Source organism: Canis aureus, chromosome 7 (assembly GCF_053574225.1).
Source record: "Canis aureus isolate CA01 chromosome 7, VMU_Caureus_v.1.0, whole genome shotgun sequence".
Taxonomy (NCBI): domain Eukaryota; kingdom Metazoa; phylum Chordata; class Mammalia; order Carnivora; family Canidae; genus Canis; species Canis aureus.
In genome coordinates this window covers 25,548,704-25,564,964 of record NC_135617.1, presented here as the reverse complement: position 1 = coordinate 25,564,964, position 16,261 = coordinate 25,548,704, and the positions used below count along the sequence as shown (strand labels likewise).

Genomic DNA, 16,261 nt, shown 5'->3' with positions numbered 1-16,261 from the left:
AGGGCAACAGGGATGGAAAAGAATGGATAGATTCAAGATATTATTTTGAAGATAGAATCCAAAGAACTTGCTGAAGTGAGGCCCAAGAGGCATACTCTAAATTTCAGTCATATTCAAATATTGTGGTTCCATGAACATACATATACTATGATCTCCCATGGGTCTGTTGTCCACACATATGATGTTCTTGGAATACCCTACCACTCCCCAAGCTCTCACCCTTTTACCTTGGTACACTCCTATCCATCCTCTCTTCAGGACTGAGGTCCCACGTTACCTTTTCCACAAAACATTCCCTGACATCTGGAAGCTGTCTCCTCCATAATCCCTTAGCACTTCACACATTTCTAATACGCTGGTTACAGACTGTACTTCAATTAGCCGTTTATACATGCGTTTCCCCAAGTTAGTCCAGAGCCCTGTTAGGGCAGAAGCTATATTGTAGCTTCTAGAATTGAATTCTATTCACTTACAACCCTAGGACTGATGATAGTATTCTTAAAAAAATGTAGATTCGTTATCAAAATTTGCTGAATGAATGTGCCATTTCATGTAATACATTCCTTCATTCCTAAACTAGCAAAAGATCCTCATTCATAAATATGTATCGCACATATTTTTATTTAACCTCATCTCCGATCATCCCTCAATGACTCCATGTTTGGAGAAATATGCATTTGCTTAGTTTATGTTGCTATACAAATCTGTTAGATCGTTTAATGATCAGATTGTGCTTCTTGCCTTCATAAACTAGACAGCACAGCATACATGAAAAAGACTGATTTTGAAGTTAGATCCCTGTTCATAATCCAACTCTTCAATTTATTAACCATGTGTAGACCCCGGCCTTGGGTAGGTTTTTAATCTCTCTGAATCTCAGTTTGCTCAACTGGACAAGGTTAATAATTCTCTGTCATAAGGTCATCACGAGGCTTACATGTGAATGTAATTAGCAGAAATACACTACACATTAGTTCCTGTTTCTCCAACTTACCTTCTTTACAAGGAAGAATACAGCCTTTGCAAAACTAAACAGAAAATGTTTCTGGTTGGCCTTATCTTGACCTACCGGTTGAGGATGGAAACCATCTTGAACTTCTCCCTATCCAAACACAGCTTGAACACTGAGGTCCAAAACTACCCACCCTGGATACAGCCTACTGTCTACATCAGTATGACTGTACTGTTGTTTCCTTGTCTTCGTTAGCATCACTTTACTATTCTAGGAGACTCCTGCCCAAATAGCTTGATTATTGATTACAGGAACTTCTTTCTCCCAATCTTATAACTATTAAGATCAGTATCCAATCCTAATCCAGCCATCTCCTCCACTCCTCTGCCCTCTCACCCTCTGACACTGAAAGACTAGCTTTAAACTAATACATCAAATTCTCAAGAAAAATCTGACCTTGCCTTCCCAGACGATACCACCAAAAATTCTGCTTAAGTGTTCTTTCTTACTCCAGTAAACCATAAACTCAGCCTTGTCCTATCAGAAGGTCCCATGGTGGTACCTGAGAAGCCGCCATTGGACAGGGCAGTACATCTTTAAGCATAAAGGCAGAAGAATCTTCTCATAAAAGTCCAGAAATACTATAAAAATGAACTGAGGAAAATTATATGCCAGGCAAAATACGTCCACTGATAAAAAAGGAAATGGGTTTGTCAAGACAATTGAAAGTTTTGCTCCAAGATTTCAAAAGGGGCCGATGAATTCCAAAAATTCTTTTTGCTGAAATCTAATCTGTTAAGGTCTTTTATTCCTTTCCTTATTACAGAGCTGTTCACATAAAGGGCTCTGAATCAAGTAAAACAGCATCTCGCGTTATCTTTGGAGTTACCAAAAGTAATGCCAGGACAGGAGGCCAAAACGACTTTGCAAGACAAACGACCAGTTTTTAAATTAAATCCTTTCAGATGAAAATTTAGATCCATTCTCGAGTTCACTAAGTGTAAGGAGCACTAATTTCATGGCCCAATGACTTTCCACTAGGGTAAAGCATACAAAGCTGTGTGGGGTGCGAAGGAGGGAGGGAAGCAACATACGTTTGCTTTTCAAGGTTTACTTTTCACCCTGGGAAACCGATTTGGGTCGCACGGCCGAGCCACCCCCGAATCTGCTGCAACAACTCGAGCAGCTCCAGAAAGGAGGGAGGAGGCGGCGGAAACGGGGTCTCCGTGGAATCCGCCCTCTCGCTAACCGAGCGCTGGCCCAGGGTGGGGTTCCGCCAAGGCCCTGCTTCTGCGAGTTCCCCGGTCCGTACCTGACAGGCGATGGACCTGCGGAACCCACAAGCCATGTCCGCCTCCACCAAGCGCGCTCCAACCGCCCGGCCCGGATCTTTGCCCCGCCCTCCGCTGTACGCCCCGCCTTGCGCGCCGGAAGCCCGCCCCGAAGGGTCCTGCCAGCCAATCAAGAAGCCGCGTGGCCTTCCTCTAACCTCTGCCCTGCTGCCGCGAGGGAGCGCGGGAAATCCCGAGCGCAGTGGCGATCCCGCGAGCGGCTGGGGCCATGGCCACCTCTTCGGTGTCCAAGGTATGTGAGGGTCGGACGCCCGCTAGACTCAGACGTCGTCTCCTTCTCTTTTGAAGAAGGCATGTCACACAGGTTACGTAGGCTTCAGCGAACCGGCTGGTGGGGAGGGAGTGGCGGGCTGAGCCGGAGCGTCTTACTCCAGGGGCAGTTGAGGTCAATTTTGTTTGGGGGAGCAAAGACACCGACCTGCCTTAGTTGTTTTGGCTGGGAGACTTTACAGTTCTGGTTTGTGGAGGTCGAATTCTCCGAGGATGAGCCCCAGTCTCCCTTTCTCTTTCTTTCTTACAAATATTTATTGTGCGCCAAGCGCTCCCGTTAGGTACCGAGATAAGAGTGGTAAACAAAATAGACTGCGCCGAAGAAAGACCAACACAGATGAACGAAGTTACCAAATTGTCATAAATGTTAGACAGCCCGGGGTCTGCGAAGGCCTCTGAAGAAACTGACATTTTAGCTGAGGCCTGAAAAATAAGTAGAAGTTAGGATTGGGGAGTGTAGGGAGACTGTTCTAGCTTAGAGAGTGACATGTTCTTTGGTCTAGAAGATAGAAATAAAATGACCTATATTAAAGAAATTGAAAAATCAGTATAATCAGAGAGGAAGTATTATGAAAAATGAGAAGAATAACGTAAGTGTGCATGTGTCAGAGGAGATCCGGTAGTCCTCATATGGGCTGTCTAGATGGCCAAGGGATTGTAGGGAGACATGATAGTGTGGTTGGTAAGAAGATAAATCCTTGAGCTCTATTATCCAATTAAGTAGCCAATGGCCACATGTGGCTATTTCAGTTTTAATTAAAATAAAGTAAAATTTGGGGATCCCTGGGTGGCTCAGCGGTTTAGCGCCGCCTTCAGCCCAGGGCGTGACCCTGGGGACCTGGGATCAGTTCCACGTGAGGCTCCCTGCATGGGGCCAGCTTTTCCCTCTGCCTGTGTCTCTCTCTCTCTCTCTCCCCCTGGGTCTCTCATGAATAAATAAATAAAATCTTTAATAAAAATAAAAAAATAAAATTAAATAAAATTAGAAATTCATTTTCTCAGTCCTAACTAGCCACATTTCAACTGCTCAAAAACCACATATGGTGGTGACTGTTGTATTAGTGCAGACATGATAGTTCTCCTTCATTCCCAAAGGTTCAATTGGACAGCACTGCTACAGACCAAGTAAAAGTAAGACCATTAGTAATATGGGTGCAGCCAGATGCCCCTGAAATTAAACTGTGATAAAGTTGAGAATGTAAATGAAAAAACTGCAGTCATTTCTCCCCATGTTAAAACAGTACACTAGAAGGCTCTTTCATGGATCTGATCATTAATTTTGACTAAAATTAAGCTAAAATTATAGGAAAGTGCCTTCTGAGACTATATCAAAGGGAAACTTTAAGCTACAGAGCTTAAGGTTTACAGAAGATTGGCTGTGCTCCTAGGTGCAAATGCTGGAAGAGGTTTAACTGTGCTGGTGTAGCCCGGGCAGTGGGGGCGCAAGAGTATCTGGCTCCAGATATCTGAAACCAACCAGCTTCAGCCAATCACTGCTGTCAAAATCCAAAGTCGGAGAAATGAGTGGTAGTGAAACAAAAAAGGAATTTAATTCAGTGAGGCCAACACTGATAAGACAGCAGCCTAGAGTCTCAAAGACTCTCCGAAGTGCTGCAAATACTTCCAGGTTTAAATGAGGAAAATTTGGGACAAAGGAGGACCGGAAAGGTCCTGTTGATCATTATCTTGGAGTCAATCCTGGGCTAGGTCTTCCTGGCTCTGGGCAATCCTTATTGCTTAAGGGATTAGTTTTGGTTCCCCTCAGGGGATGCTGTGCCCACAGAATGTTTTTCTGGAAAAAAAAAAAAAGAACTTAATCAATTAGAAAGTTTGAGATCAAAATGGAGATAGTTCAAGTTCTCTTACACTAGTATTTTTTATTAGGGTTGGTACTGTTTGGGTTTTGCCCTCGGTTTAAAGATCCATAGATTTTGAGTGGTCTGCCCCCTAATCCTTTTCATTGTTTCAGGCTCTTATTTTTGTGTCTTGCAGAATTGTGATTTTTTTTCAGGAGAGCATTTCTGGCATTATAATAGAAATGCTTGTATTGAAATGATTATGAAGGGGACCTTGCATGAATAAGAGTCTTTAAGGACTATATTAGGTATTCATGGGACTGCTAGCTTTTTTTTTCTTTATCTAAACTTCCTTCTCTTTGTCATATTTTCTACCTGTTAGCTCTCCTGCTAGACTGCTGCTTCTGTCTCAAACATCATTTAATCAGCAGTTCGAAGTGGTTAACCATATTACTTACTACCTGCCATTTATTAGGACCTATTCCGAGCACTGGTCATATCTCACTCCTTCGTAGCTCCTTTTCCCTTACTGAATTGCAGGTAGTTACAGAAAGGAGACCATGGGGGATCCCTGGGTGGCTCAGCGGTTTAGCGCCTGCCTTTGGCCCATGGCACGATCCTGGAGTCCTGGGATCGAGTCCCACGTCGGGCTCCCGGCATGGAGCCTGCTTCTCTCTCCTCCTGTGTCTCTGCCTCTCCCTCTCCCTCTCTCTCTCTCTCTCTCTCTGTCTATCATGAATAAATAAATAAATAAATCTTAAAAAAAAAAGAAGAAAGGAGACAATGACAAGCTTGTCATACGTACAGTACTACAAGATTTTTCTAAATATAAATGCGTATTTCAATAGTTAAGTAGTTGCAGATACAAGAGTATAAGGCACAGTTCTTATTTTGGGTCTTGTAACGCAAACGGCCACTTTATATTTGCACAGCTGTCTTTGGCACTGTCCTGAGATGACTTCTTCTAGGTATAGTTTTTTCATTTTTTCTTTCATTTTCCATATTAATGGCAGTCTTTAAGAAGCTGTACATGGTGCATGGATTGGTAGAATAAACGTAGGACCAGTAGCTTGGGGGCTATATATCACTAGTCAAATAATAACATGAAACTAAAGGTAGCTAGGAAATTACCAGAAAAAGTACTCGGTAAGCATTCATTCATATACTCATTGTCTAATGTATATATTAACACTGTCCTAAACACTGAGGAAACAATTATGAATTATATGCAGTATGTGCTCCAAAGGTACTCACAAACTACTTGTGAGAGAGACCTGTAAATAACCATGATACACAGTGAAAGTGATTTAAAACCAAGCAAAATAAAGGCATTCAAGTATTATGAGATCTTAGGGAAAAGGAATAATTCTAACTAGAGAACTGAGGAAGGTTTCCCAGAACAGATGAATAAGACTCTTATCAGATGAAGAAAAGTGTATAAGGATAAAACAATAGACAAATTATCTATTTCCTGCCCAGGTTATGGATATTTAAAGTTTAATTAAATAATATTTCCTTTAAAATGAGAGAGTGTCACTATTTTTGATCTTCATTTTGATGAATAGAACTAATGTTCTTTCTTTAAATTTTATAAAAATAGAACCTTTCTGGATTTACATTTCATCAGCTTTTTTTTTTTTTTTTTTTTTTTGTCTCTTAGATTAGGTTCCTAGGAGCAAAATCAAAGACGAGCATCCCAAGGGAAGGAGGAGAAAGAAATGGATAGTCTCCTTGTTTAAGAATTTTTCTTCTTAAAAAAAAAAAAAAAAGAAAAAAAAAAGAATTTTTCTTCTAGGGGTGCCTGGGTAGCTCAGTTGTTTAAGCCTTTGACTTGATTAAACTCAAGTCATGATCTCAGGGGTCCTGGATTGAGCCCCCCTGTCGAGTTCTGGGCTCAGCAGGGAGTCTACTTGGGATTCTCTCTCGCTCTCCCACTCTCCCTCGCTCACTCGTGCTCATGCTCTCTCTCTAAAAAATAAATATTTAAAAAAAAGAATTTTCCTGTTACAATTGATTGAAGAAAGGTGATTTCTTAGCACTTTAAAGAAATACCTTTTTAGAAAATCTCATTCATAAGATACTTGGTTAATCAGATTTATCTGTTTCTTGGCTACTTTGACTTTATGCTTTTTTCTTTCTTACTTTTTTTAGGGCTGCTTTGTGTTTAAGCCAAACTTCAAGAAGAGAAAGATCTCTGTACCAGTAGGTAAGAGATACCAAATTGGTTAGTTTTCTTCCCCTAAGTCTTGAACTTACCTAACTAAACCTAGTTGAATTCAATAATTCTTTTGTCTAAGTTTGACTTAATTATCTTCTTGTAGCAATTATGTTCCAATGTATAGTGAAAGGGATAAGTTATATCCCAGAGTTTCAGTCTAAAAGGGAATCCAAATATACCTTCAAAAGGCAAATTGGAAAGTAAATTTCCTTCAAAAGATATGTCCCCATTCTTCAAAAGAGATTGTCTTAGAGTGCTTGCCTGGTCAGATGGTGAAGCATGCAACCTTTGATCTTGGGGTTGTGAGTTCAAGCCCCACATTGGGCGTAGAGCTTACTTAAATATATAAATAATAAGGCTAACTTAGATGGAAGTTTAAAAAAAGAGAGAGCTGGTTTTAAAAATCTCAGTGATTTCCTGGGGTGTGGTAGAGGAAGTTGACTGCAAAAGAGCAAAAGATACTTTTTGGACTAATGGAAATGTTTTCTAGATTGAGGGAACAGATACTTTTTGGACTAATGGAAATGTTTTCTAGATTGAGGGACCAGTTATGAGTGTTTATTTTTATTAGGACATAATAAACTATTAAAATGGGCATATTAAGAAAGAACCTTTTTTTTTTTTTTTTAAATCTCCAGCTATCTGCTTAGTGATCATGTTAGGAAGAATTGACTTTTTCAAGCAAATCATGATAATACTATCAATATCAGTATTTTGTTCCGTAGCTGCAGATTAGAATCACTTGGGGAACTGTTTTAAAAAAAATTGGTTTTTTTTTTTTTAGGACATAGTCGTCAATTCACGTACAGTTGCAAGAAAGTGTAGAGAGTTCCCTTGTGCCCTTTACCTAGTAATCTCAGTGGTAATATTTTGGGTATCTGGTATAGTATCACAATCAGAAAACTCAATATTGGTACCATCTATTGACCTTATTTAGATTTCAACTTGGGGAACTTTTTTTTTTTTTTTAAGATTTAATTTATTTATTCCTGAGAGACAGAGAAGCAGAGACACAGGCAGAGCGAGAAGCAGGCTCCATGCTGGGAGCCCAGTGTGGGACTTGATCCTGGGACTCCAGGATCACACCCTGAGCTGAAGGCAGGTGTTAAACCATTGGGCCACCCAGGGATCCCCAACTTGGGGAACTTTTTAAAGATACTAATGCCCAGATCTCAAAATCAGAATCTCTGGGAATGGTACCTTGCTTCTCACAGGCTTATTATTTATACTTCTTATTCAGTACTGTAAAGATTAATTCTGATGGAAAGATTGTGATATGGAATTAAGCATATTTATGCACTAGTTTTGAGTTAAAAAAGAAAAACTGAACTATACCACTGTTTGACGAAGGAAATAAATAACTTGCATTTATTGACAGGGAGTTTTCTAAATCATTGCATGATTCAGACCTTAGAGTGTTACTACTTCAGTTTGAGACCAACTAGATAATAAACCTGTGGTCAAGGAGCAAATAATAAAATGATGGTCATACTGAGGGGACCAGAGGGTAGAATATATGATTTATAAGAATCTGGTTTCTCATTAACAGAATAAACAGTGATCTCAAGTTCTACACTCTTAGACTTAAAGAAACATGAAACTTTCTGTATTCCCTGCCCCCACCCCCAATAAAAAGTGAGTGATAGACTTGGAAATAGTGAACAAAAAATAGTTACATTATATTGCAGTACATTGAGCTCCATAGAGACAGTGCTGGGGCAAGTGAGAGCCAGACGGGCACTGGGCAACTCTGTGCCTCACTGAGGAAAATAATTAAACATGGGCAAAGGAGATCCTAAGAAGCCAACTGGCAAAATGTCGTCATATGCATTCTTTGTGCAAACTTGCTGAGAGGAGCACAGGAAGAAGCACCCAGATGCCTCAGTCAACTTCTCAGTTTTCTGAGAAGTGCTCAGAAAGGTGGAAGACCATGTCTGCCAGAGAGAAAGGAAAATTTGAAGACATGGCTAAGGCGGACGAGGCCTGTTATGAAAGAGAAATGAAAACTTATATCCCCCCTAAAGGGGAAACAAAAAGGCAGTTCAAGGATCCCAATGCACCTAGGAGACCTCCCTCGGCCTTTTTCTCATTTTATTCTGAGTATTGCCCAAAAATCAAAGGAGAGCATCCCAGCCTATCCTTTGGTGATGTTGGGAAGAAACTGGGAGAGATGTGGAATAACACTGCAGATGAGAAGCAGCCTTATGAAAAAAATACTGCTAAGCTGAAGGAAAAATATGAAAAAGATATTGCTGCATACCGAGCTAAAGGAAAGCCTGATGTGGCAAAAAAGGGAGTTGTCAAGGCTGAAAAGAGCAAGAAAAAGAAGGAAGAGGAGGAAGACGAGGAAGATGAAGAGGATGAGGAGGAAGAAGATGATGAATAAGTTGGTTCTAGCGCAGTTTTTTCTTGTCTATAAAGCATTTAACCCCCCTGTACACAACTCCTTTTAAAGAAAAAAATTGAAATGTAAGGCTGTGTAAGATTTGTTTTTAAACTGCACAGTGTCTTTTTTTGTATAGTTAACACACTACCGAATGTGTCTTTAGATAGCCCTGTCCTGGTGGTATTTTCAATAGCCATTAACCTTGCCTGGCACAGTATGGAGGTTGTAAATTGGCATGGAAATTTAAAGCAGGTTCTTGTTGGTGCACAGCACAAATTAGTTATGTATGGGGATGGTAGATTTTCATCTTCAGTTGTCTCTGATGCAGCTTCTATGAAATAATTGTTCTGTTAACTGAATACCACTCTGTAATTGCAAAAAAAAAAAATGTTGCAGCTGTTTTGTTGACATTCTGAATGCTTCTAAGTAAATACAATTTTTTATTAAAAAAAAAGAATAGTTACATTTTAAATTATTTTTGTGATTGACTTATGAACATATTGCTTTAATGTTGGAGATTGCTAAACTTGAAGTAGTTCTTTTTCAGAGAAAATTCAAGTTTTGTTTCCCATTATGTATGAAAGATACAGAGCATGAAATGACATCTGGTATCGGCAATGTCATTATAACTAATTAAATTGTTAGTGTTTATTGAGGTTTGATTTTATGTTAGATTATTCTAAGCCCTGTATATGTGTTACATAGTTTAATCCTCTCAGCAGACTGTGAGGAATGTATTATAATTATGTCCATTAAAATGTATGAGGAGGATACTTAGAACTTTCTCAATGATAGTGCTAGTAAGTGGCAGAGCTGGGATTTGAACCTAGGCTGTTTGATTCCAGAGCCTTTGGTCTAACCAGTACTTGGTACTGTCTCCATAATATGAGGCAAGTTTTTGCTTAGAACTTTTTCTGTTGAATTTCAGCTATCATTTATTAAGATTTGTTTAAAGTTTTAGTATTACTAAGCCTAATTTGTATAATTTGAAGTTTGCTTTGAAGTATATTAATTTTTTTTTACTGTGCTGACCTAAGACCAATAGATAAGGTTTCAATATGAGAATCTTAGAGGAATTGACAATTGACCCTGATTATAAGACAGATGGTGTAGGAAAAAGGAAAACATATCCAGATTTTACCACTTGCCTTCACTGGCTTCAATTCTTGAAACAGATTGCCTGAAGAAGTAGGAAGATGCCCTGCATTTTGCCCACCATCTGTCCCCTGACTTGAAGACACTTGGATGTGTACTTAAAGAGAAGACTGGTAACTCTCCCTCTTCTCTGTGTTCTCTGAATGACTGTACATCCACAAAAACGACTGGGCAGGAACTGGAGAGAATGAGACAGACAGACAGAGTCCTGTGTAGGAGAGGTTCACATTGAAGTAAAACACTGTGTGTAGGAGCAGGAGGGAACCTGTCTACAGCAAGAGCTTCTATTTCTTAGGTCTTCTCAATGTGTTTTTTACCTTTCTGATCTATAAATGACTGAGAGAAGTCATGGTAACAAGTTAAATTGTCCTACTGCTGTTTTCCAATTTCTGACAGTTTTTTTGTTAATATTTTGATGCCACATTACTCGGCACATAAAAAATTGATGCCTTGATTTGACACTTTAACATTTTATATGGTTTTATTCATTATCAAAGTAAAATGAACTTTTTCATTCTATTTAAGGCTACCTTGTTACTCTGCTTTGTCTATTAATAATGGTGTATTTCCCATTTTTGTTAGCATTTTTATACTATAACCTTGTCTATATCATTTTACCTTATGATGACTTCAGTATATTCTAAGGCTTTTGATAAACTTAAAAAACACTTGCTAAAAACTCTGAGTCAACTATGAACAGAAGCAAAGTTCCTTAACATAAAAGACAATCTGTATTTCAAACTACCAGTTAACATTAAAACTTGGTATTGGCTTCTGAATAAAATCAGGAACAAAATATGTATTTTCACTATTATTGAATCCTTTAAAAGTTCTAGTTGTTATAATAAAATACCTAACAGTAACAATAAGAAATGTGAAGGAAAGTAGAAAACTACAAGGAATGTAGAATATTTGACTAAAGGAAGAGACTTGTAGTGTTTTGGATGTAGATTTTCTAACGTATTACAAATATCATTTCTTCCTAAATCAATCTACATATTTGATTTTACCCAGTCAGAATACCACTTTAATTATTTTTGAGTAATGGCAAAATTTATTTGAAAGAATGGCTTAAAATATTTTGAAGAAGAATGATAATGTTTGGTGGTGGTAGGAGGGAAACCTGGAATTATTCCAATATGGAAATGCACTGCTGAGCTACAGCCATTTAATGATCTTAAATAGTTCAGGACAGCTGTGGGAATAGACTTGGATTTAGTAGAAGTTAAAAATTAGTTCCAAGTGCATTTGTAAGTATCTCGATAGCAAGGGTACTTCAAATCAGTGGGAGAAAGGATGGATTATTTAATAAGTGAATGTTTTCAAACTGAAAGTTAAAATCCAAGTGTGAGTCATGAAATCAACTTAGTCATAATAGTTTTAAAAAACAGAGTAGAAAAGAAAACATTTGCTGTCATATGATAAGTATTGTTTTTGTGGACCTTTGTAGTTTCTGTTAAATATCTGTGTGTTGGATTATATTGTAAAATGTATTCCATAATGTGGATCATGGTTTACAAAGTTTGAAAAGCACTGTATTTTGATAAATGGTGTTTTGATGAATGGCTAACCATTTGGAGGAAAAGATTGAAAAAGCATATAAAATAATACAGACTAAATGAAAGGCTGAACTAACCTATATCAGTTGAATAAAAGAATAAGAATCATGGTAAGAATCAATTCATAAAGGAGAATTCAGAGCAAATATATGAAGCAAAGTATACAAGGCTTTTGAGTAAGAGCAAAGGAAAATATATTAATATTAAATGTTTATGTCTCAAACTGAATCCATTAAATACTGTTAGCAAATCCAAAGTACATGATAGAAATATAATCTAAAAGTTAAAGATTTTTAATCTTTTAGATACTGTTACTATAGTAAAAATATGATATATAAATAAAATTAAAGGCTATTGAATGTTACCTATCTCCAAATATATATATATATATATATATTTTTTTTTAGTACATATGTCAGCCCCATCCCTTACTGTGTGACTTTGCACAGAGATTTTCTAACTTTTATTATATAAAAAAGAAACTGACCTATTTCTTTCTGTGTTTTTAGAGGACTATTTTAATAAAGGGAAAAATGAGTCTGAGGACAGTAAGCTCCGATTTGAAACTTATCAGTTGATATGGCAACAAATGAAATCTGAAACTGAGGTGAATACTTTTTTTAATAATTTAATATTTCTCTAATTCCATAAATCTCATATTTGTTGCTTCCCATCTTCCTTACCATCAATTTTCGAGACTATTAATGAAACTTAGGTAATATTAGGTCAATAAATCTGCATATCCTAAAAAATACACTCATGTTCCAAGTATTAAGCATAGCTTCAGGTACTGGAACATACATTTATAATGATAGCTGCCAAGGCAAGGGGCTTTTTATATATCCTCACAACTTTTAAATGGTGGCACTCTTTAAACTTTTTTTTTTTTTTTTTTTTTTTATTTATGACAGTCACACAGAGAGAGAGAGAGAGGCAGAGACACAGGCAGAGGGAGAAGCAGGCTCCATGCACCGGGAGCCCGATGTGGGATTCGATCCCGGGTCTCCAGGATCGCGCCCTGGGCCAAAGGCAGGCGCCAAACCGCTGCGCCACCCAGGGATCCCTGGTGGCACTCTTTAAATATCCATTTAATTACACAAGAAATTAAGTTACTTTAAAGAGCTTGTCATCCTCATGTCCAATTTCTATGTTCTTCATATTCCAGCTCTGAAATAACTTCTCTGCTGTAGCAGATTCATAGCTCTAGGGCCAACATCTTGAGTGGTCTTCTTTTGTTTGACCAACACAGTGTTGTATTTTTTTGGTTTTTTTTTTTTTTTTTTTTTTTTTTTTTTTTTTTTGGTTTTTAATACCTGTGGGAGAGTTACACACTTTGTTACTGCTTCCTACTACTCTTACTGCTTTCCACCTACGGCTTTGTTCATTTATGTATTCCATGTGACCCTTGAAAGTATTTGAATTTATGGTTTCTAGTTTAGACCTTCATTTTTTAACTTAGATTGTGATGATCCTCCTAACTGATGTCTCTGCCTTTGATGTCAAACCCCTCAGGTCTGTCAGTAGTCCCTACAGCACCATTGGCCAAGTTAAAGTTTTCCCTTCAGGCAGGTATAACCCTGTGCCAGGCTGCAAGGGTTTTCCTGTCCTGTTAGTACAGCTTCTCCCCTCCCCTTCACAGTGCTGCCAGATTAACCCTTCTTAACCCTGATTTAATCATGTTGGTCCTTAACATCCCTGCAGTGGTTCTCCCCACAAGATAAAATCTAAACCTTTTTAACTTCGAGTATCATTTTTTCAGGCCTAGCCTCTTATTTGTCCAGGCTCATTCCCTACCACTTCTCCTGTTCTTGATGCTTGTTCTGTTTGTGGTTCCCTAGCTGGTTGGTGCTTCCTTCCTTGCTTCCTCTACTCACCATTCCTTCTAACTTTCTTCTCCCTATAATTACCTCCCCTCCATCAGCTGCTCTAATGCTTTGGCTCAACTACGTCACCTCAGCATAAGCTGGATAGTCCTATCTTTATATTATCATAGGACTCTACATATGTATTTTAACTGTAAGTGTTCTTCCTCAGTTTTTTTTTCACTTTTTTAGGATAAAGACTACTTTCTATCTTTCATTTTTAAGATGGTTAGTAAATGTTTGTTGTATAAATAAATGAGATTCTTTGATGAGGGAATCCAAAGCACTAATGACTGGAAATTTAAGGAAAAAAAAATTTTTTTATTTCTTCCATCTAATAATCATTTTACATGTAATCTTGGAATCATGGAATTCATGACAGTTTTCTTTCCCAAACTTGGAAAGATTCATTAGATTACTACTGATAATAATTCATGAAGTTTTGTGTTTTCTTTGTAGCGACTACAGGAGGAATTAAATAAAAACTTGTTCGATAGTCTAATTGAATTTCTGCGGAAGTCTTATTCTGGATTCCAGAAGAGCTCAAGAGACTGGGGCTGCCAAATAAAACTCCGAGAAATTCCAACTGCTGCTCTTATTCTAGGTATGTATGGGTGTATGTTTGTTTCTTTAATTAGTGGTTTTGTTGATGAGAAGAGTGGAGAATAACTTGTTTTGATAAACCTGTTTTGTCTCTCATATAGAATGAAGCTAATTATAGTTTGCTTTACATACTTTCAAAACCAATAAATGTTCCTTATACTGATCATACATCTGTAACTTAAATAGAGATTAGCTAGTACCCTCTTCAACTTTTTGTTAGGCAAGTGAAAGAGAAATATATTTGTGTCACTCCTTAGTTCTTTTATGAGAATATATGATATTTGAATTCGGTAATAAAGAAACAACCAGTGGGTTGATAGATTAGATTTATATGCTTTTTTAAAAAATTGTCTTTTCTGTGGCATTATCTATCACTTTAATTTTATATTCCTGTGCTTAGTTTCTCAATCTTAGATTGTTTCATAATACTATATTATTATTGTTTAGAAGGGGGTTTGGATGAATTATATATAAACTTTCAAACTGCAGATTGCAAATTTCTTAGGTACTTAAATACCCATTATTAATGTCCCATTTTAACCAAACTTTTGGTTGTAGGGTAATAAAAAAAATTTATGTGGATTACTGGCAAATTTTCTTATTTCTTTTGGAAAGAAAGTTGCATCTATTTGGATTTCAAATGTACTCTTCATTGCACTTAACTATTTATTCAAGGTTTGTTATACTAGTGTGTACTAAGATAACTTAATTTTGTTGTTTAATACTGCCTTTAATACTGTTCATTACCCAAATCTCATTCCTGATGTTCAAGGCATTACTTATCAAAATTTAATGTATCTACAAATAACCTCCAAGGGATATTAGTAAATGCAGTTTTTGTCAATAGGTCTGAGGTGGGGCCTGAAATTCTACATTTTTAACAGGCCTCCTGCTGGTGTCCATACTGCTGATGTTAGGACCACTCTGAGTAACAAGACACAGGGAGTGATTTTTATAACACTTTTTGTAATAATTTTATGTAATTTTTATAATATGAACAGCTTTTCAGTACAGCCTGCACTTAATTTCAAAACCCTTTCCATTTATGGGTGAGAAACTGAGGCCCAGTGATGACCAGATTATACTGTTTGGTGCTTTGTTTCTATACTGCCAGGTTATAATAATTGGAGGTGGAGTGATGGCTAATCAAGAGTGATGGCTTGATAGATTGCTGAGAGCACTGTTTAAATCCCTTCCCTGCCTACTGCCAAAAGGAGAAAAGAAGCTAATGGAAATGTTATATTCCAAAGTCAGTAGTCTGAGGAGAACATTTTCCCAGTTAAAGATATTGCTAATTTTGTTTCTGATAGACCAGTCCATTGTTTTAAGCAACAGAATGTTAAATAGCTTATAAAGTCAGTGAAAGACAAACCAGTATTTTGCCACCTCCCAAATTTGTTTAAAGATGCAGTATCAGAATCATAGGCCATAATGCATGCTAGGAATATCATTTTGATTCTGTAAAAAAACAACAACAACAAAAAAAAACACAAACTGTAGTCCAAGAATGCTTAAGCACAGTTACACATTTTCTGTTTTCAAAAAAGTGTATGTCCATTTAAAAATAGCCTGCCAACCTTTTTATTTGTTGGCTCTCCTAGAAGAAAATTTTTACTTCTTGTGGCTTGGATTCTGAACCTTTTGTTGTTGTTGTTGTTGTTGTTTTCTAACCAATTGAAGTTTTATAGTAGCAGTTATTAACTAGTTTCAAGATGTTTACTGTTGGCACCTAAGTGCCAAAGCACTTTTTAGAAATCACAGATTGTGACGTCAGGGAAAGTATCAGTAGAATTTTTTTCCAATATAGTGAGGAAGTTACGCTTAACTCTGATAGCCATAGGCACAGCACTACACTCTGATTTGTGGATATGACAACAGGGGGCTTAGTAAATACTTAAAGGACCTAAAGTTTTATTCATTTTTAAGGCTCTTCCCTCAGAAATTAGCTTAATGTATACTTTACCTATTGTATTTACTACAACAGTCATTGATAGTATTAGTGATTGGATTCTCCTCACTTGATGTCAGAGTCACAGTAAGCCTGGAATCCATAGCCTTTATTTTTTGAATGATTATTTTAAAGAGTTCTTTATGAATTTAACAAAGCA

General features: G+C 37.4%; 2 protein-coding genes and 1 pseudogene across 11 annotated transcripts in view; 2 read left to right on the top strand and 1 right to left on the bottom strand.

The window, feature by feature from the left end:
• The window catches only part of RARS2 (arginyl-tRNA synthetase 2, mitochondrial), a 53,153-nt gene extending 50,771 nt beyond the window's left edge, over positions 1-2,382 (bottom strand). For 3 of the 6 annotated variants that reach the window (XM_077903125.1, XM_077903123.1, XM_077903126.1), the window contains exon 1: positions 2,265-2,361. In XM_077903125.1, the coding sequence (XP_077759251.1) occupies positions 2,265-2,300 (36 nt within the window). In that variant the 5' untranslated portion in view covers positions 2,301-2,361. Of the gene's footprint in view, positions 1-2,264 lie in introns of all 6 variants that reach the window. The other 3 variants (XM_077903128.1, XM_077903130.1, XM_077903127.1) reach the window with 3 other exon arrangements.
• Positions 2,383-2,407: 25 nt separating this feature from the next.
• ORC3 (origin recognition complex subunit 3) overlaps positions 2,408-16,261 on the top strand; it is a 61,034-nt gene continuing 47,180 nt past the window's right edge. For 3 of the 5 annotated variants that reach the window (XM_077903119.1, XM_077903118.1, XM_077903120.1), the window contains exons 1-4: positions 2,408-2,536; positions 6,522-6,576; positions 12,198-12,295; positions 14,010-14,154. In XM_077903119.1, coding sequence (XP_077759245.1) covers positions 2,513-2,536; positions 6,522-6,576; positions 12,198-12,295; positions 14,010-14,154 — 322 coding nt within the window. In that variant the 5' untranslated portion in view covers positions 2,408-2,512. The remainder of the gene's footprint in view (positions 2,537-6,521; positions 6,577-12,197; positions 12,296-14,009; positions 14,155-16,261) is intronic. The other 2 variants (XM_077903122.1, XM_077903121.1) reach the window with 2 other exon arrangements.
• Positions 8,142-9,896, top strand: LOC144316793 (high mobility group protein B1 pseudogene; annotated as a pseudogene).